Source organism: Haliotis rufescens, unplaced genomic scaffold (assembly GCF_023055435.1).
Source record: "Haliotis rufescens isolate VD_foot unplaced genomic scaffold, xgHalRufe1.0.p SCAF_15, whole genome shotgun sequence".
NCBI classification, from domain to species: Eukaryota; Metazoa; Mollusca; class Gastropoda; order Lepetellida; family Haliotidae; genus Haliotis; species Haliotis rufescens.
Window position 1 is genome coordinate 4,499,504 of NW_025963835.1, and position 22,807 is coordinate 4,522,310.

General features: G+C 39.7%; 1 protein-coding gene across 2 annotated transcripts; it reads left to right on the forward strand.

Moving 5' to 3' along the window:
• The first annotated feature begins 1,193 nt into the window (after positions 1–1,193).
• Positions 1,194–6,209, forward strand: LOC124135033. 2 transcript variants are annotated; one of them, XM_046500185.2, is made up of 4 exons: positions 1,194–2,659; positions 2,995–3,063; positions 4,940–5,029; positions 5,608–6,209. In XM_046500185.2, the coding sequence occupies exons 1-4, from the start codon at positions 1,832–1,834 to the stop codon at positions 5,704–5,706; spliced, it is 1,086 nt and encodes a 361-aa protein (XP_046356141.2). In that variant the 5' UTR covers positions 1,194–1,831; the 3' UTR covers positions 5,707–6,209. The 2 variants fall into 2 exon arrangements, with proteins under 2 accessions (XP_046356141.2, XP_048251868.1); XM_048395911.1 differs by lacking the exon at positions 1,194–2,659 and having other exon boundaries at positions 2,693–3,063.
• The last annotated feature ends 16,598 nt before the right edge of the window (positions 6,210–22,807 follow it).

The following is a 22,807-nucleotide window of genomic DNA, read 5'->3' on the forward strand; positions in this document are numbered from 1 at the left end:
GGGGGCACGGGTGGCCCAGTCGTCTAAGGCGCCGCGATTCGCTGTGTAGAGTTGCGTCCCTTGTGCACGCCAGAAACCTATGATTGTGGGTTCGAATCCCGGTTCGCCCAGATTATGTTTCTAGGTTTGTCAGCACCATACCCGTGCTGGTGGGTTTCACCGAAGTGGTAAACGTCTGAAACCTGCATCACTTCGGGCTTTCCTCCCACATTAAGCTGACACACCGTGATATAACTGGAATACTGTTAAAAGCGGCGTTAAACCCAACTCACTCACTCACTCACGACCTGGTCTGGGCCCGAACCCAACGATTGCCATATACTAAATACTTTATCCACGGAGTCGGCCTTCTTTTAAAGAACTGGTCAATGTGTCAAAATATATATAAAACGCCAACGCCAGAGCATAATCAGGCTCGATTATCTTTCTAAAAGATTGCATTGGGCGTAAAGGGCAAAATAGTGCTGAAAATTGCATAAATGGATCTCTGAAAATCAGCGATAACACCATGTGTACATGAAGAGGGTAAGCCTGTCCTTCCCTACTCGTAGAATCCGCCACTCACAACAATTTCCCTGCAGGTCCAGAGAGGAGACGAACATGACATGAAATTACAGGGGTGTCCAAGTGCCGCAGCACTGGCGGAGGAGAAATGTAGGCAAAACGTTAAAGTATCCTGTTACTGAATACCAACATAATACAAAAACATCTAACATGGCAAATGATGAAAGTTTGAGTTGATGATAGAACGACTTAATTAGCATATTAAATAAAGGAGTCGCTCGACAACGTGTATGCTGAATTAAATGTAAAACCAAACTCTCGCACGAAGTACTTCGCAGAACTAACAAGATACACGTTTGGAAATGTCCTCAATTCCATGATCGACAGAACCAACACGGGCTAAACAATACAGTATTGATTAAAAGTGGACGTGGACGTGGACGTGGACGTGGACGACAAAACCCGTAATGCATCAGATGATTGAACGTGGCACAACGTTTCTATTGTTGTCTGATCTAGATCTATTGTGTAACATTTATTGTGCGATCGAATACCAATAAAAGACACAGGGGGATCCTTCCGCCAATATTAGGAGAAACATTAACAGGAAAATGGTTTGGAGTTTTGTTACCAGAGGAAAATCCCCTCAAACACTGGACAGAAAAGAGTAGGGCACTGTTGGTGTCAGCACATATTTTAGAGAGAAGCAGTTTGCACTGGAATATACATTTGGTTTGTGCGCCTTGTGGAATGAAACAGATCAACGACTGTGATCAGCAAGACAGGAAGCATTGTGGTTGCCATTTTGGAAATACTACAGGAATCGTTTATTCTATGTTCGGAGATATGAACAACGAAAAAGTAATTTGAACTGATGTTGTCTTCACCACCTGGTTTTGTCTGAAAAACGAAATTGTATCTGTTGTTTTCTTGTACATTCCACACAGCCGGGAATTACTGAACAAATTTATATCCTTCTAATTGGGAGAATTGAGCACCAGAACACATTACAAACGTGAAGTGCTTCCCTGCATTGGTAATCGTCATCGCTTATGCTATGATATGACATCATATGATTTGTGTGAAGCTCATTCTTGAGGTCTCCTCGCAGTGAAAGTGACGTTGCTGGAATATTGCTTAAACAGTGTATTTGTTATTGATAACTAACTGTCAGCCAAAATATTTAGAAAGGTAAAGCCATCTTCAGGTGAGATTTCATCTCAACGTACAGACGAGCTGTCCACAGTTTCAGCCTCATTCTTTAAATATTTACGTATCATTTCTTGTCTCGGAGGAATCTATCGTCGTGTGAGCCCTACGGGAGAAAATGACATGGTGCGACACACTTAAACTTGTGTACGTCATATTTGTTCAAATAGTTTTTGTGACAAACGTTGTCTTCTTCCTCATTGTTACTTACAACTATACAATTGACTCTAGACCAGTTGAACGTCTTCTGTCGTTCTGTGCTGTAATGTTGATAGATTTGTACGTGTCTTTCGTCTACAGTATCTTTCTGTCAAAAACATTACAACTGTTGCATGTTCGTTTTTGTAAGTATGAGGAACGGTACGGATTCAGTGTTGGATTCAAAAAGTGGGTCAAGAAGTTGAGACCAATCCTTATTGTCGGCCTTTTATTCACGACAGTATTTGGTCCACTCAAATACTCAATGGTGCAAAACTATCCTGTAGTTATGAACGGTATCTACCCTACCTTTTCTTTTACGGAACCTTGGAAATCAGTTGGCTTAGTTATTACGTCCATTGGATACATATTAGTAGAAATTCAGTGGCTAACCAGTTTTGTTGCTATACCATTTCTTTCGCTGTTTTTGTGGCAAGAATTTAAACGTGTTGAAACACAATTCCAGGAACTTGCAAACAGTCAGTGTGAAGACCCTGAAGCCAGGTTCAACACCTTGGTAATTCATCATGGCCATGTAACCGAAGTGCTTGAGGATATCAACAACTATGTGCAACACTTTATTTTCACTAGTGTATTCATGACTTTGCCTGTGACTTGTACCATAATATATTCCATTTTCTCAAAGTCAGTCAATTCTGAAGAAGTGATATTTTATAGCACAGGGTGTGTTTGGGGCCTTCTGTGTGTAGGCTTGAGACTGCTTGTTGACGCACTGGTCAGTTCAAAGGTGAGAATTTTACTTTTTATGTCTAAAGATATAGAAGATGATTAGGATATTAGAAATTGTGAGTGAGTGAGAAAGTGGGTGTGTTTTTGTATCTTTGATAATTATTTCATTACGTACCAGCTTAATGTGAGAGAAAAAAACTTAAGCAATAAAGGACCATTTTTTGACGAAATCCATGAGTATTGGTATGGTACAGTAAAAGTCAATATTACTATGAAATCCTTGATTGGAACCCTCAGTCAGAGAATCCTGGTAGGTCTAATTGGTGCAACTCTATACTACTTGCAGTTGGAAGGTGGTAGATGTACAGAATATCGTTACGGTTCTCGTTGCAGGCTCACGGGACTCTACAGTACGTATGGATGCTTGATAAAGAACGTTTCTCTGGCATAGGGCTACAGAAAGTATCTGTAAAACTACTTTTACACATTAAATGAGTTAAATGTTCATCTCCCCTGATGAATGTTTAATTCCAAGTGGCTTATGTGATGACCCATGTGTCCATCGTAACAAGTTTCTTTCATCCAAAATCGATGCATGTTCCAACTAATGTTGGCGCCAACATTTGGGAAAACATATTTAATTACTCATTAAAGGATATATGATTATATTTAATGTAAGCATTCATTTTTGTCACACCCAAATATTTTAAGATTGTGGATGACTATTAAGGCATAGAAGGTACGAACATAAACCATTACCTTAAGGCCAAAGCCCTAGTGTGGATTCTGGGGCATATTCCGTAGGATACAACAAACACAAAATTAGGTTCCTTCCTTTCTTGAAGGTACTTCCCCCAAATTGTTAAAACTGATGCTAGGACACTGTATCAATGCCTATCGGATGGTTATACGGTGCTATCTGACAGACCGCTACTAATGTTAATAAAATAAATAAAAAGTGACCATTATTCACCATTAGAACATGAACCAAAACAAATATAAATATTCCTTATAATTAAATTTGGCAACGAAAACGTGTTAGCTGCCATAGTTACATGAAAAAATATATAAATCAAAGCGGACAAAAAATTGACAAGATTGAAAAACAACCCATTCGTTGGAATATATACGGTGAATCAGGTGATTGGTTGATGCACATATCTTGACACGCCCTCAAAATCAGTAGCCAATTAACGAAGAGTAGCATCAAACAACGTTCTTTGGACCTGTCAACCAAGGCAAGGGGCGAAAAGAACTGCAACAGTTACACTGTAACTAACCGGAACAAATATGTCAGGGAGAAGGCGGCCGTTTCAACAACCGCCAGATTCAAACATGTTCCCCGTGAACCGGGAGACACAGTGGAAATGAAACCCGAATACATGAAATTTGTGGAACCCAGGCGAGCGAAAAAGAAACCCAGGCGAACCTCAGGCAAGCAGACCTGCACGTTTGCTTTGTCATTCCTTCTCGGACTTCGGCCTCGAAGGCTGGTTCGGAGAATGGCTATGCATTAATTGCGCTAACAGATCATGTTAATGATGTCGGTATTTCCTGACATTCCGTAGTGGCGAAAGTAGTCCGCTTCGGTGGGCCGAGGTTACATTCGTTGGGAAATAAATGAATTAACACGTGACCAATTCAGTTAATCGGAATGCCGTAATTACAATGAACACACAACGAAAATGTAAATATTTTCTATTTAACGTAACCATAGTTCTAGCTTAGGTAACAACGAGTTTATCTCTGTTAATACTGACAGCAGTTTCTTAAAGAGTTGATTTTCATGTAAAATATTTGTTAATGAGGTTCAAGGTAGTTGATCTTTCTGTTTATAATTAGGCACATGGCAATTCAAATGACAGTTAACCTATTTTACAAGATATTGTCTATGTATTAATGGGTTCTTATTGTTTTTCCTGCGACAATTTGATTGCATGAAACAAGTACAAATACATACCTTTACAACAGGTCGCGTCATTGCAGGATATGACGCCGCACTCAGCAATATTCCAGCAATATGACGTCGATATGCAAATATGAAAATCTGGATCATACCATCTAGTGATCGATATTGTGAACAACAAGTCCCCGAGCCCCATCACCTATTCCTTCTGGTCGCCTCTTTCTACAAGCATAGGTTGCTGCGCACCTATTGCAACCCGAACATACAGAGCGTATTAAGTGGTGATGAACAAATACAATGTTTTAATAGTTTAAGTCCCGCGCTCGGTTTATCGTCACTCAGCAGACATAGGGTATTTATCTTACTGATAGATTAGGCTATCGCTTCATGATATGAACATGGAATGCATTTAATGATTGTTCTGTTTTTTAGATGAACCTGTTTGTGTCAAGATTGACGGGAGACACTATCGGCTACAACATTCACGGCCTCTTTACAATCACCATGCCAACACTCCTTGGGGTGAGTCATACTATCTATTGCATAAATAGCGAGGTTCAGTAAAGACTGAAGTAAGAAATGACCACATGACAACCACATGACCCGTACCATGTTTGAATAGTTGTAAATGTGTGCCGAAAAAGCAAATGGATTTATTTTCAAAGATATGAAACCGAAGTTACCTATCATCAGAATTTGATATTTTTATATCGAATTATATCTAACAAAATAAAATTATGTAGAAGTATTTTTTGAGTGCTAACTAAGGCCCAGCACAGTTCAAGTCTTGGGATATAATATCGCTGACTTGAGCTATTTTCAATTGGAAATCAAACGTACGATTACATACGAGAGGTATAATTTATTTTACCCCTCAGTTTAGATACGATTTTTAATATGTCATTTATTGTATGCTCTAATACTAATATTACCAGTATTAATTAGTATTGACATATTCTTACCCTTCACTTAACGCGCCATAATCCAGACACCTCTGAACAGCTGTCTATGGTCCTAGACTCTTACAAATTAAACTTCATATTTACAATTCAACATTGGAGACACAATACTTAAAAAACACCAATGTCATCCATTTTCAGATAGTGGGAACACTGGTCACCTACATAATTGTGGTTGTACAGTTCAAGCCAACAGAGCCAACGTGTCAGTGCGGCGAGTTTAGGAACGTCACACAGTGATATGTGATTTGGAACACGATGTGTAGCAAAATGTGAAGATGTGTAGGCTTCTATCATCATTAACTTTAGTGTGTCATGCCGAGCCTCTTACTATCTTGAGGGGGAATACTGAGGAGGTGCATCAATAGCTTTGTAGGGATGCAACCACCCATTGAGTTAAGTGATGAATGACACTCGTCTCGGCATATGATGAAGACGGCATGTATCTCGTTATGAAGCTGGCAGCCAACTTTGATAAGAAATGAAAAGAATATAACAGAAACAAATTCGCTTGAACATGTGAAATTCTGGTTTGATTTTCATGATACTAATTTTACAATATTCAAAGAGTAAATTAAGGTAATATCTTATTATATAATTAATTTGCTTCTCATTGCATGAACGATTTTGAAGTTCTGATTCACAGTGAGATAAGTGGAATAAGTATAATGCTTGGAACTAGGGCATTGATTCTATTTCTTGTTCAAGAATCAAAACTCTGGAGCTGCGTATTCGCCAACCATTCTGATCATTGCATATAATTTGATTTCAATTTCATTTGATTAACACATATGGTAATCATGAAAACAACGACATCATGAATAAATGAACCGCTTAAGGTGTTGTTGCTTGTGTCGTGCTTGCATCATTATATTTGACATGACTTCAATTCGGGGGACGCAGGTGGCCAAGACGCCGCAGTTCGCTGTGTAGAGTTGCGTCCCTTGGCCACTCTAAAAACCTATGGTCCTGGGTTCGGATTCCAGTTCGACCCGATTATGTTTTTAGGTTTGTCAGCACCAGGACCGTGCTCGTGGGTTTCACCAACATGGTTAACAACTGAGACCTGCATCACTTCGGGCTTTCTTCCCACAATAAGTCACACCTGTGACATAACTGGAATTCTGTTCAAAGCGGTTTTAAACCCTCCCCAACTGACTTCAGTTCAAGTTGCTTTATATCTAATGTCTATCCAATATATAGTCTTATAAAAAGTTGGGGATCATGAAATATTAATGTTTGTACAAAGTATTGGAACCAGGAACAGTATAAGTATTAATACCAAAACGTATCCTATATTTTGCACGTACCACACGCAGTAGCACACACGATCTATATGGACCAATCATACAATGTGCTTCTGATAATACATTAGTGACCCTCTGCTGTGGTAAATTTATATTACGCCTCATTAATGTAGTCTCACCTATCAGCATGTGAAGAGTCCGTTGGGAACCCTGTTTGGAAACACATATGTTTGTTGAATGATGTGACTTTATTGAATTTGTGCCATCTTTCTCCACCGGCGTTTGTCGGATCCAGACTCGATTATTTACAGCCCGCTTTCAAGTCGCAGGACTATTGCTCAATGTTGGAAAAAAAGAAACAGACATTTAAATGACATAACGGTGACAATGGTATGATAAAACACAGCATGAACAATCAAGGTCTCTTCTCCAAAAGCCACACCTTAAACATAACCTCGAAAAGTGTTAACTTGGAATTACATGCAAAAACAGAACTCTCCACAACTCCACAATTTCCTAAATGCCTGAAGACCTTCCCCACCTGGAGCGTGTCTCATGAAACGTTTTCAATAAATCATATCAGGTGACAGCTTACCTCACCATAATTCAGTGAAAGTTAGCTTGTCTAATGCACTAGAAAAAATCACATGCCCAATGCAGTACATCTACAGAAAGATCCAAGCATTTTGCTCCGTTATAAGCACCTCTGTTTACAGACACAAGACACGGTTTGGGAAAACATCTGCCCCAGTTTGTACAATTTTCAAACAACAAGTCTAATGCCTCAGGCCACCTTCATAAAAAAGTACTTTATATGTGCACTTACGTTTGAATGACTTTGACCCCAATCATATCCTTGACTATTTCCAGTTGAAAATATGGCTGAAAAGTTCTAAGCCTAGCTATGACGGACTGCGTTGAAGGTGAGTCGGTTGCAATTTCTTTTCAACATAATCCCCTCCGATGCCAACACATCTCTCCCAACAATGTTGGAGCGCCTTAATTCACTGGTGTAGAAGGTTTCCTCCAAGTGGTGTAAAAGGTTTTCAACAACAGAACTGACGTCATCGTCATTTGACGTTGCCAACAAAGCTGAACACGAAGGATTATCAATGAGTTCAGAGCCACATAGATGCATTGCAGCCATGGCAACAACATATTTGTTGCAAGGTGTACTGCCCCGGTGGAAAAACACACGTTCATCTGTGGTATGTTAATGCAGGTGGCCTTAGCAGGAAAGCAAAAGAATTGGCCATTTATGGTGTGACCGTTTAGGATGTACTCTACACTATATATCTGGCAACACTGGTTTTAGAAAACTAGAAATTCCAAGCTTTCCAACCATACCAAATACATATTGCAATACCTCCGGTAGACCTATCTCCTTTATTTTGCTAGCTGTTTTGGCTGTTAGTACACGCAAACTGTGCTATACGCCCGCCGTAGTTAGGATCAGAACGTTTCCGCCACCTTCCGCCAGTCTTACAAACATACTCAGTGCTCAAAGAAGCAGAACAACCTAACGAAGAGCCATTCCCGTTAAACCTTCTGTGAAACCAGTAGTGCCCTACTATAAGGATGATATGTACCGAATGTCATCCTGCCAAGGTAAACTATCGAGTTAGTGTGAACATAATACATTTCTAAATATAAACTTCAGCATCAGTAACACGCATTACATGAACACCCCAAAAGGGATGTGTGGCAAGTTATATGGGTTGGTTAAGTATTGAAATGAAACAAACGTATGTTCATCAACAATTGCTGTCTCTTTCTTAAAATATCCTCTTTTTGTATTTTAAGGTTAGTTACTTTGAACATCAAGACAATATGTTTTTGTTAATGTGAGCCCATGTACGGATATCGCATAATCTGGCCAAAAGGGAAAATGACAAACATCTCTAAATAAGTTTAAACTTAGCCCTCACACGAAGCAATTATATGTTGATTCATTTTGTTAATTAGAATAAATAATGTATATTTTGAAACAACAGGTAGTCTGTTACACAAGGTCACGTTTACTATTGAAGTTAGAGAAAGAGTGGTTATCTTTCTCAAAGAATCTACTACTGAACAGCAACTTGGGAAGGCAATTAAAGGTAAGAATAATTGACGTTGTGGCAGTTATATACAGGTATTTATCTATAAAGCAGTACTTGAAAGACTGTGGGAGTGTGAAATTTTTTCGTTGCAACTGCTTTTTATTTGGCAATGTGAGTGACCTCATCCTGAGAGCCAACAACCAAACAAGGATCTTCCGCAGCTGTCTACATCAAAATATGTCTGCACCATCTTCTGCAGGTCAGGGTTGGAAAATGTCAGAAGCAGGGCTGAACATTAAACAGAATGCTATGCCAATAACACCTGTCAATATCCCCCAGAGCAAAAACTGAAGATGCAGCAAGAACTTTTATAACTCTACACAATGCTCATGTGAGAAGGCAGGCATTAGATCAACAGATGCTCTGAATGCGAGTATCCCATATCGTGGTCAGTGATTGGAGTGATAGCGGGCGTGGATTGTTGCCTTGGACAAAGGATTGGGTATTTACTTCTCTTATTCAGTTATTCAAGAAATCTTCACCCCTTCATGTGCTAAGTATAAACTGATACAAAATATTGCTGAGAATGTGACATGTTCATGATACTTTTCTTAAAATAAAATATTGACCATATGTGACCATATTATGACCATAAACATTACTGTTGATACTAAATTTCATCATTTTGTTAAATTAATATTTGAAAATGTTGTGTTTTATCTATATAGAGGGAAAATGAGGTTAATGATTACATGCAGCTTCATCACGAGCATATGACAACTGAAAGGATGTCTGTCATGACATCAGTCCAAAGATCGGACCCTACATCTAAAGTCATGTTTTTCGCTAATGAGGACATATTTATAGTAGAACATTGATGTTTCCCAACAAGGGTACACTAGTGAATATTTTGATATAGTGTTCTTTTATTCACAAGTTCGTTGAGACACTTTTACATTTTAAGAGCATTTAGGGATCTGGGCCCACGGTCTAAACGTCTTATATTAATTTCCAGCCAAGAATGAATGAATTATAATCAGAGTTTCACTAAATCACTGGATTGATGTTTATTTAACTTAAATGTAGTTACATGTACGTATATTCATTCCCTGAGAAAATTACGTTATAGACATATTCAGCTTCAAATAAGAAGCTTAAGTTCTAAGTATAAAAGGTAATTTCAAAAGAAAAAAAGTATTTCATGTTGCAGTTAGGTAATTTAAATAGTCAATTTAATCGCAATTATTAGTACTATTACTATAGTTTGTTTGTTTGTTGTTCAACGCGGGGATACGATGACATGCATCATTCAAATTAGCGAGCCTTACCACCCGATCCCGTTAGTCTATTACTGTTATCTAGAACGAATATATTTACTACATTTAATCATATACTGTTTGTAGAAAGAATGTATCTCCAGTTAACATAATAGTGTATAAAAATTGGTCTTTGGGTCTGCAATTAATATAATATAATTGAAACTGACTATTTCTTGGCATTAGAAAGTATTTGCGATCTGTAACTTTGCAACTGTTACATTAATTCATTGCCGTTAACTTACAACTACTTTCACTCTACTTGAAAAACAAGCATGAAATACTCATATCCCCCGCAATATGACATGACCGGTTGTGTGCAATGCATTAGTCATGTGAACTATGTTCACTGGACCTTTTTTGTAAATGGCGTAATTGCAGCACTAAAAAAGTTATCACTGGTGTTGTTGGCATATGCAGTTTATGATATAATACGTAACTGTATTTGTAATGAGTTATGTGTTTGTGTTATTACTTAAACAATAATCAGAGAAGTTAGGGAGTTCTTACTTTACTTAGAGATTCATGACAGCAGGGGTCACCATGAGGCGTACTGAGAAGTACAGCACCAATCATCTGATGATCTGAGTAGTAGACTGGAGTCTGGAATGCTACAGCACTGGCATGATCAGCAAACAACAGGTCCAGTGTAACTCCAAGACATTGAGTTGGAGATTGAATGAGTTGAGTCATTTCCGCACGTTCAAGAATTTCTCAAGTTTCAGCTTTTCACTCAGATCACATTCGAAATTCCCAGTAACTAGGACATGTTCACATTCATGCTGCTTTGAGAGATCTTGAAGTTTCTGCATGATATGAGTATGTGAATGTGACAACCGTGTCCATGACACTTTTGGAGGAGCATGCACACAAGCAATGAAGAACTTGCCAAAAAGAAAGGAAATGTATTCAATAATGCGAGATGACATTACATCACATAGCTGGAAAATGTTCTTGAAACTTGTTGAAACATACACAGCAATGCCATATGTAGTGTCTCCTGGATAGACTTGATATCCTGGCAGGTCTCTTTCACTGTAATCATTGATTTTTGTTTCTGTGAAACACAAAACATCAAGCACACCAACAAACATACACTGCGAGGAAGTAGGCTGGTTCGGGTGCCCCTGTTCATGATACCGGCATGCACTGCGAGGAAGTAGGCTGGTTCGGGCGACACGATTCATGTTACTGGTACCCTGGTTCAGGGTGCCCCTGTTCATGTTACCACTACCCACTGCGAGGAAGTAGGCTGGTTCGGGTGCCCCCGGTAATGTTACCGGTACCCACTGCGAGAAGGTAGGCTGGTTCGAGTGCCACTGTTCATGTTACCACCATGCACTGCGATGAAGTAGGCTAGTTCGGGTGCCACTTGTAAATTGTGTTTTCACAAAAATTCACCATATACCGTGACCAAGTTCCTTTGTCAAGTGGTATACATCTCAATTAGGTAATTATGGTAACGGTTCTCAGACAACTCTACGTAGATGTTTTTGTAGAATAAATAAACGGTTTCCGAGTTGTGCTCTTGCTAAGGAAACATTCGTAAAAATTCCCAAACTATCAAAAGGCACGAGTTTAGCACTAGGCCTTTTTATATGCCAAATATGGAAGATATATTGTACGGTTTTCAAGATCTGTGCCAAGTTTGGTTATTTTCAGTGTAAGTCAAAGTCGTTGCCATGGAAACTCGAAAAATATATATATTTTTTTTCTCCAAACTATCAATAGGCACCAGTTCACCACCAGACCTATCTATGTGCCAGGTTTGGTTAAGTTCACTCTGATGGTTTTTGTGTTCTGCTCCGGAAACGAAATGTGACGGACGGACGGATGGACGGATGGACGGAAAGACGGACGGACGGCACCCATTCCTATATCCCCCTTCCACTTCGTGGCGGGGGATAATAACCGGAAGAAAATAACACACACGAAGGAAACAGCGAGAGGACGAAACAGAGTTAACTCCCTCGCGAGAAAAGGGTCATCCGTTCACAAACTGTTCAACCTATCCATGCGTAAATATGTTTAAACAGTTAACTGAAAATATGTTTAACACATAGCAGAGATCTATTAATAAAAGGTCAAGCATATATCGCAGTTTCAAGTTCCAAGATCCTGCTTATGGGTTTCGTATCATTGTTACCTTTTACCGCACTGTTATTACAATTCACCACAGTTTATTACATTTTACGGCGTTATTACAAGTTACGTTGTATCACATCAATTTTGTCATATAGCCTTGTGGATATTTTTTGTTGTTTTATGCATAGATCTAAATATGAAGAACAATTGGCGGTTTCGCTGGTCTCTGCTATTTGTAGCTTTAGTGAGTAAATAAGTGGAAAGGAATGGATTATTTGATCATTTTTGAACGATATCAGATCACTGATGTACCTGAAACTTAAGTTAAACTTATTGGCCAAATTCCCTTGTTTTGATTTTGCCAATCCGAGCAGAAATTCTGACTCGTATGTATACACAAAGAAAAATGTTAGGCACTATTTCTGAACCATGACACATGGCAAAAATCATAGCATGGGATGACTGACCACAGGAGCTGGGCGATACCAATTTCATCGGATAGAACAAACATTTGACAACAAATAAAGTAGATATTGGTGAGTTGTGATTGAAATTTACATCATGGTAACCCAGGTACTGTTTTTGACCTTATATACCTAAAAAAGGTAATGAGCTGCAGGATTGAGTAAACGAGTTACGTTTCATGTTTCATGTGAAAATGTTCCTTAAAGTCTCTACTTGACATGACACGTGAAACAGATCAGTAGCGGGTATAACCGCCACGTGCCCGGATGACACATTCCACCCTACGTCTCATGCCTCCAGTCAGACGTTGGATCTGTTGATGGGTCAACAGCAACCACTCCTGATGCAATGCTGCTTCTAGTTGGCGTAAATTTTGTACAGGAGGATCTCGTGCCCATATGCGCCGCCCGCGAATATTCCAGACATGTTCAAGGGGATTCAAATCTGGGCTCATTGCTGGCCAGGGTAGTCGTTATTGCATTGGCCCTCATGTAATCCACGACTGCATGTGAACGATGAGGCCTGGCATTGTCATCCATGTACAGAGGTCGAGTAACAAGAGGGTGGTTGTCAAAATGAGGAACGACGACCGGCCTCAAAACGTCCCGGTTGTACTGAGCCCCTGTTAAGTTGCCCCTTATGGTGACCAAGTCCAACCTGCAATCATGAGAGATACAACCCCAAACCATTACCGAGTCCCCGCCGTATGCAACAGTCGGTTTAATGTTCCTGGGGGTGTAAACCGTGTTCCGGTGCCTCTAAAATCTCGTTCTTCCATTAGTGACGTGGAGCAGAAAGCGACTTGAGTCTGACCAATGGATCCGTTCTCAGATTCAAGTTCTGTCGCGCAATACACCATGCTAAACGAGCAGCTTTGTGGCGATCTCTCAACAAGGGACGCCTTCTGACTCGACTAGCCCTCAGTCCTGCTGCTTTCAGCCGGTTTCTGGTGGTTCTGGTGCTGATGCGACGATTGGGCAACCACAGCTGTTTCAGACGAGTACTTGTTAAAAAGGGTCCTCGGCGTTTGAGACGAAGGAGGTCCCTGTCTTCGCGATGTGTTGTCACAGGAGGTCTTCCGGATCTGGGAAGGTCCTGTACATCACCGGTCTGAGCACGTTTCTCGAATAAATGGCTTACGACAGTGTGATTATACCCAAAATTCCGACCAATGGCATTACAAGACATTCCTGGGTTATGCATGCCGATCATTTGCCATCTTGTGGCGTTTGACAATCGCCTTCGTGCCATCATCACACAAATGTCATGCAATAACTGTTTAAAACCGAGCTGATATGGTCTGTTGATATCATGACAGTTACATGACAAAAAAGTTTTTCAATGTTTTCTAATCCTTCAATTTATGGTCTTCGGTAAAATTCCTTTCTGCTCATATTCTTTTGGAACACAAGATAAACTTGCTTTGGGACAACTTTTGCATCACATGAGGTTTACATATACGGCTTATAACAATCGTACATCGCGTTATAATAGTCATCATTAAGTGCCAAAAGTAACAGCTCACAAATATGGTGGGTGGCGCTTAACTTTTGTGCATGTGTATATATACTCCGAAACGTTGTGTTCCTCATAATAAAAAAGTTGACATCCATAAATTCTCTTCCTTATGTTTTCAATTGTTCAAATATTACAGCGATCGACCTGGCATTGTGTGAAGATCATACAGATTGATTGTTTGTAATATATATGTATGTAATATGTAATATTCCAGCTATGTGACGGCGGTCGTATGGCATAAGATTTGCTTAGTGTGTGGAACTGTGAAACCGTCTTTGACATATTTCAACATTATGAGGCCTTGATGTTGTACAAGTTGGATGTATTATTAGCTATAGGTGAGGTAAAATGGGGTTTAATTAATGTTGCGTTCATGATTATATTTATTAAAGCGACGTCCATATACGCGCGCCCGCGCGTGCGTGCGTGCGTGTGAGGCTGCTTGTAGTGGTCCGGACGTATACTCCTTGTACTATGCCGGTGTTATAACGCTTGCTTACTAGGATACTATGTCCCAGATGACTATCTCGAAAAGTTAAACAGATATCTGTGAACGCATCTAGCGATGGCGTGCACACGCAATCTCTTCAGAACGCAATCTGACCAAGTATTGCTCCTGGCCCAACTTGTTGTACATGGGTGAAGGTGGCAGGACAAAAGCAAGGCTTGTTTTCCTAACGTCATACGACAAAAGGATAGTTTTTAGTGATACATCAACCAATACCCAACAATTTCCACTTGACATTTAACATGTTCTCATATATACTGAACAGCACTGAAAACGCACCAGCAATAAATCTTGAAATATTACAAAAACAGTAAATACAATTACGTCATCAGTGTAATGAAGACATATAGGGTTAAAATGAAAAGTCAATATCTGGTATGTCCGCCATTGACAGCAACACTGGCCATGCAGCGTCTTCTCATTGACGTAGTGTATCTTCAAGTTCTCTCAGGTTCTGTACTTGCGGACGACGTGAGAGGCGTTGACCCAGGTAATCCTATAGATGTTCAATTGGCGATAGATCGGGTGATAGGGCTGGCCATGGAAGCAGAGGCAGATTATTGTTCGCTAGGTACTGTGTTGAAACCCGTGATGTGTGCGCTCTTGCATTATCTTGCTGGAAGGTGTGCATATCCTGGTGCTGATGAAAGAATGGGATGACGTGATTTGCCAATATGTTATTCCTGTAGTAAAGGGCATTAACTCTTCCACGACAAACATGGAACTCTGTTCGATGGTTATGACTGATGCCGCCCCACACCATGACACTCCCTCCCCCCCCCCCCCCCCCCCCCCCCCCCCCAACGATCTGTCTGTACAACGCAGTCATTTTGTGGTAACGTTCTCCACGTCGACGCCACACTCGCAGTCGACGTAAATGAAAACGGGACTCATCAGAGAACAGCACACCATGCCACTGCCGCAATCTCAAATGACGATGCCTTTTGGCCCAACGCAGACGTTCATTTCGATGTCGATCAGTGAATATGGGTCCAACATATGGACGTCGAGCACGTAGCCCTGCTGAGCGGAGACGTCGACGTACGGTGTCAGCACTGATCAATTCCGTCGGCCTTGTACGGTTGCTGCAGTCCTGGTAGCCGGAAGTGTACGATTACGAAGATGCTCGTGAAACAAAACACGTTTTCCATGATGTGCACGCAATTTGTTGCGTTTTGGCGATTTCGCTCACACAAAATTTAGGAATGTGTTTTGACGAGCTGGTCTTCTTCAAATCTTCGTCCAGAACGTCGTATATTACTCATTCACTTATATATTTTCATATGACTTAAGCCCGGATAAAAATCCATCCATTTTCATGGTGGTGCGTTTTCAATGCTGTTCAGTATATGTTGCATACGAAATGCATGTGTATGGTTAAAAAAGACACAGTATTCGGAAAACAAACACGGAGGCTGTCAATAGGTTCTTCGCTTCGCTCAGGTCTGGAGTTAAAAAAACAGTACGTCTGAAACATGCAAAATGACTTTATAGCTTGGTAATATGACCTATAGTAATCAGTAGTAACATCCTCTTCGGAATGCTGCTGTAAAGGGGTTGTAGGTCGTCTATATTCGAAAGATAATATAAAAAGTCAGTACCAGAGAATATACAGTCTCGATTATCCCCCGAAACAGATAAAACTGTAAGCATTGATGTTGCTTTCTACAACTGTCATTGAAGCAACACCTTTTGCACACCTTGATCACCTGTAGCTATCAGTCTGAATTGAACAGGTCTCGCGATTTTCATCATTACCAAGTGAATGCAATCTCTCTGGGAACTTTACACTGAAGTTGATGGTAGTCCATCATAAATCTTAGTATGTCGGATCTTTTGATACCTTCATAGAATATTAATGCGATCCGAAATTTGACAACCGATAATAATTCCCTAGAATCCCGTGCTATTTTGAGATCCACACAGCAGACGACACAACTACGTCACTGTGGCTCTCATGTGGTCAACTAAATGTTATCCTAATTTCAGGGCAATTCTTAAAGGATATTTTATGAATCCTATGAACTTGCTGTCATCCATAATGCTGTGGAGGTCTTCCGATAACCTTTGGTGGAAGACAACAAAATGTGACATAGCCTGTTTCTATGTCACCCGCAAAACTTCGTTTGGTCAGGGGTTTAACAAGATACACGCGCGGCAATGTCCTTAATTCCAGGATCATTTATCTCTACCAACACGAAGCAAACAAAACAGTATTGATTAAACGTAGAAGATAAACGCTATTACATTAGTTAACCTTGACAATGTTGGGGAGTGGTAACAAGAATCATTTCCAGTTGTCAAACCAATAAGTATTGTGTTTAATTTTGGATGAAATACATCAGACGATGGAACATGGCGTTAGGTTTCCTTTACGGATGCGTGTGTTGGTGACTCGGTGTCAATTTATCGGCATGTGTGATTGAAGAGAACTAACACACGCCATGGAGAGCGTACTTTTCACCTGAAGCACCGTTATCAGGACAAGCATTACCAGAAAATTGTTTGGATTCAGAGGAAAGCGCCCTAATACACTGTTCAGGAACAATGTCTTTGGCAGTGTTCTTTCAGCGTAAGCGAACGAAAGAAAGGATAACGACTTGCAGATGACCGTTTACAGAGAAAAAAAATCCACTGGAATATTATTTGTTCTTGTACACGTAATGGAACATAGCAGAACATCGACTGTAGTCCACAAGACTTAAAGGAGAGCGCTCGACAATTTGGAAATGTAGTAGTTTGAAGCGTTCTTGTTTTCACCAACTCACCAGCTATATGAAACAAAAACAGGAATCTGCTGCCATCTTCAATATTCACACAGCGCCTGTATTGACATTACTGAACGAACGTTGATCCACCTATATACATTACGTTAGCAAGTTTGCTTGGAACTGTTTGTGATTGTCATTGTTTATTATATCAATGTATTTATACATACTAGTATTTGAGGACATTGTTTGGTCTCGGAATGTAGGACAAACCCATTGGGTTGTTTCTGTGTTCCGTTCTTTAATTGTGATCGTTAGGATAGGTACAAATTAGTGACGTCCATTCTTGATATCTCATCATGATATGATAGTGATGGAATATTGCTACAAGTGGTGTAAAATCGTTTTGTGAAAACCGGCGCGTCAGCATTTGGAAACAACTTATTCTTACTTATTAAATAAGATGTTTACGAAAGTAAAACACTTTACGGGTGAGATACCAACCAAAAATCAAGTCGTGTTGTCCCCCGTTTCAGCTTCATTCTTTAAATATTTGCGTGTCATTTCTTGTCTCGGAGGAATCCTTCGTCGCGTGAGCCCTGGAGAGAAAATGGCAAAGTGGGACAGACTAAAACTTGTGTACGTCATATTTATTCAACTAGTTTTAATGACAAGCGTTGTCTTCTTCTTCATTGCTACCTACAACTTTGCGATTGACTCTAAACATGTTGCACGTCTACTGGCGTTCTGTACTGTCATGTTAATAGGTGTGTACTTGTCATTTATCTACAGTATCTTTCTGTCAAAAGCATTCCAACTGTTGCATGTTCATTTTTGCAAGTATGAGGAACGGTACGGATTCAGCGATGGATTCAAGAAGTGGATGAGGAAGTTGAGAGCAACTGTGATTGTCGTTCCTTTATTCGCGGTAGTACTAAGTCCACTAAAATACTTTATGACGATGGGCTATCCTGAAGTTAGGGACGATATCTATCCTACCAATACCTTTATGGAACCTTGGAAATCAGTTGGATTAGTTATCACGTCCATTGGATACACATGTTTAGAGATTCAGTGGCAAAGCAGTTTTATTGTTGTACATTTTCTTTCGCTGTTTTTGTGGCAAGAATTTAACCGTGTTGACACACAATTCCAGGAACTTGCAAACAGTCAGCGTGGAGACACTGAAGCCAGGTTCAATACCTTGGTAATTCATCATGTTTGGATAACTGAAGTGCTTGAGGATATCAACAACTATGTGCAACACTTTATATTCACATGTGTATTTTTTACTTTGCCTATTATTTGTACAATGGTGTATTCCATTCTATCCAATCCAGTTAATTCTGTAGAAGTGATTGCTTACAGTACAGGGTGTACGTGGACTGTCCTGAGTTTTGGTCTCGTACTGCTCGGTAATGCACTGGTCAGTTCAAAGGTAAGGATTTTGTCTTTATTTTATACTGTTTTATCTTAGGATATACATGTGTGTAATGATTATCATATCAGAAATCGTGAGTGGGTGAATCAATGTGTTTTTGCCGCTTTGAGCATTCTTTCATTGCGTGTCAGCTCAATGTGAGAATGATGCAGGTCTTAGACGTTTTTGTTGAAATTTATGAGTATTGGTATGGTTTGTTATGGTACGGTGAAGACGCATAAGAACCAACTTGAATTTCGAACGCACAATCAGTGGATGGTAGCAGGACTAAGGAATACAACAAGGAGTACATGTAAGTGTACAATACAATGTTATGGTTTTCATTGCAGGCTCACGGGACTCTACAGTACGTGTGGAGGCTTGACAAAGAACGTTTCTCTGGCAAAGGGCTACAGAAGGTATCTGTGAAACTACCTTTACACTTTATTACGCCTAGACAAAATCATGTAAAATGATACCCCGGCCTTAACACCCACACTGCATAGCTGACACCGCTATATCGTTAATCGCCTCTTACGACAAGCATAGTCGCCTTTTACGACAAGCATGGGTTGCTGAATACCTATTCTACCCCGGATCTTCACGGGTCGACCTCAGTTGGAGCAAGTGGGGAGGATAGGTGACTTGGTTGATTGCATGCCATTGTACCCTGCCTGAGTATAATAAAAATCACTGGGTTGTTTGGTTCAGACTCGAGACAGTTTTTCAGTCAGTTTCACAGTGGTCTGATTTAGATCAAAACATATTTGTGCCAGTACTAAATTAAATTTAGAATCAAACGTGCAAGGTGAGGTTTTAATGTTTAATGGTAGCATAGCCCTACATTGAAAATAAGTGCGATTGTATTCTACATGTAATTCTTCCATGACGAAATTTAACACAGATCTGTTGGTGAATTAAATACTAAAATCTGTCTGATATTTTTAGCAGTTTCAATTAATAGACATCGTTATGTATAGGTGGGGGCACGAGTGGCCCAGTCGTCTAAGGCGCCGCGATTCGCTGTGCAGAGTTGCGTCCCTTAGGCACGCCAGAAACCTATGATTGTGGCTTCGAATCACGGTTAATCGCCCAGATTATGTTTCTAGGTTTGTCAGCACCCTACCCGTGCTCGTGGGTTTCACCGAAGTGGTAAACGTCTGAGACCCGCATCACTTCGGGCTTTTCTCCCACACTTCGGGCTTTTCTCCCACATTGAGCTGACACGCTGTGATATAACTGGAATAATGTCGAAAGCGGCGTTAAAACCAACTCCCTCTCTTTGTATAGGTTATGAGAAGCATCAAAAGTGTAGGTTATTAAGTGGCACCATAAAGAAAATGAAGTGAACCTTTCCATGTGTAGTTCTACATCACATCATTATTATGACGTGTTTGCATTCTCACGCAATAAATAGTATGTCACACTTCACAGAAGAAGCGCCAATTTTATGATCTTTCGACGATAGTGTTTTATACACAAGCAAATATATATTGGTGTAATTCACAATTTTGTACCGTTTAGAGACCTACTTCGCAACAGTTTGCATGTCATACTTGGTTGGTGAAGCAGTGAGGAATACCATGTTTGTTGAAAGTAACATGCCACATTAAGATCGGACAGGAATTTCCAGAGGGTGAGAGACGCCATACCAATGACTGGGTGATACATTTTTTGCTTCTGTTAGTTCCTAAAGGAAAGGCACATTTCTTGCATTTTGCCAAAGCCTATTTAACGTTAAATTAGTTAAATGTTATGTTCCTCCCTCAGACCCAAATATTTAAAAGTTGTAAATTACATTTCGAGAGTTTCAAATATCAGCCAATTTGAAGATTGTAAAAGGTCATGGTGATCATCAAAGTAAATGTCATGACGTGCAACCGACCAAGTCACTGAGTCTTGCCACAGACCATTTGATCACCTCTTTGCATACTTTAGGTTACTGGGAACCTATTTTAAATTGGCACATAAAGAGCATGTTTAGTGGTGATTGAAAACCGCGATATCGTTATCGTTATCGTCACTCAGCATTTATTTCACGGACAGATAAGGCTGCCTTGTTGCCCACCATATACTGTCATGCATGTCATGGTGTGCATGGTCATAGGCTCATTTGAAGTCTTAACCTGCTTTTGTACTTTAGATGAACCTGTTTGTGTCAAGACTGACGGGAGACAGTATCGGCTACAACATTCATGGCCTCTTCACCATCACCATGCCAACACTCCTTGGGGTGAGTCATATTATTATTGCACGTCGTGGAAATAGCGAGGAGTCACTCAGTCATATAATTCAGTAATATGTAGAATCCAAATGAAAATTACATAATTTGTTTACATATTTACTTATATTGATATCTATTATAACATTTTCTATGTAATTATATTATTATTACTATTATTATTATTATTATTATTATTATTATTGCTATTGTTTTCCATTACTGTCCTTTTATCGTTTACATACTTCTCTTATTCCGGTCATAACGAACCATAAACCAGATACTGTGTATGAACAGTTCACTATGTTCCGTATTAGGGAGAAGGAAGACACGATACTTATTACAGCCATGTCATCCACTTTCAGATTGTAGGAACACTGGTCACCTACATAATTGTGGTTGTACAGTTCAAGCCACCGGACACTTCTTGTCAATGCAACATGTTAAGGAATCTCACGGAAGGTGATATGCATTGAGGAAGACATCATGTAACATCACGTGTTGGCTCTTGTCATCACTTACTTCAGTGTGTCGTCCTAGGCTTCTCATTGTCTTGAGCGGGAATGCTGAGGAGGTGCATTGATATGACCATAGGGACGCCTATGACATGCATGACGACTGACACTCGCGTCGTCATGTGAAAATCTCTAAGAAAATGTCACCAAAATATTAGCTAGGACATGGTTTTGGTTTGAGTTACTTATTATTCACAACAATCTAAATAACTTAATATTTTCATTTGTTTCATATTGCATTGACGAATTTAATTCAGCTTGTGTAAATAAACCCAACAATCTTTATTTAACTCAGTGGGGTCATTAGAATCAGTTTGTTTATCTGAAAGACAATAATTCCGCCGCTAAGTGATTGTAACCGGGGTATTTCTTGTTTTCCATTTTTGGTAAGCTATATGTATTCGCCAAACATTTTGATCGCTTACTTATGTCTTGATTTTCCTGTTAATCGTTTAAACAACTGCACCATTAGTAGAATTTGAAGTGTGGTTACATGTGTCGTGATTGCGTCATTACACCTGGCGTGACTTATGTTATACTTCAATTAAAGTTGCTTTATATGTTGTTCTTTCCAACACATTTCACAAACCGAACATTTTCACAAGAAACCACTGAAAGATAAAAATCCATTATATGATCATCTACTGTCTCTTGATCTCTTTTACTGTTGGCTTTTGTGTGATAACTACCAGGAAAGCAAAAAAACTTGCATAATTACTGCGTAATATACAATCAGTTCTAATGTGAATCTGAAGAAAATAGAATGATTATTATTTCATATTTATATCATTAAAATTGACAAATTCTCTACAATCTGTCTATTCGTCTTGTTGTGTGTTTCAACTACCTGGTTGAGAGGTACAATCATGATCACCAGACCTTGAACACACAACCAGTAGACCCCGACTTGTAGTTGTAAGGCTGTTCGCAAAATGGGATGTTGACGAACAGGGAACAAGCCGTCTTTAGACGATAAACACATTCCAACTGTAATGACATAACCTTCGTTTATCCTAGTTTTTTTGTGTTTATTCAGATGGTGGTGTCCGGTATATGTAGTATTCAATGGATCGTTCTACATTTGTCTCTTGTTTGAGCCAAAGATAATTAGTTTTAAGGTTGTGCAAAAAATCAGGGCTTGATGTGGTCAATGTATCATATGTTACGTTATATACACATTGTAGCAGATGGGGGAACACATTCAAGCACGCACAATCATGCAATAATCTTCAACGTGGCGTTAAAACCCCATTTCACCTCCCCTGACCTCACCATTTCAACACTTGCATGTTTTGG

Excerpts from the sequence above, each read along its gene's own strand:
- LOC124135033 (XM_046500185.2), top strand. The coding sequence starts at position 1,832 with ATGACATGGTGCGACACACTTAAACTTGTGTACGTCATATTTGTTCAA. Across the intron at positions 2,660-2,994 it reads ACGCACTGGTCAGTTCAAAG|GCTCACGGGACTCTACAGTA; the intron begins GTGAGAATTTTA and ends TTCTCGTTGCAG. Across the intron at positions 3,064-4,939 it reads CTGGCATAGGGCTACAGAAA|ATGAACCTGTTTGTGTCAAG; the intron begins GTATCTGTAAAA and ends TCTGTTTTTTAG.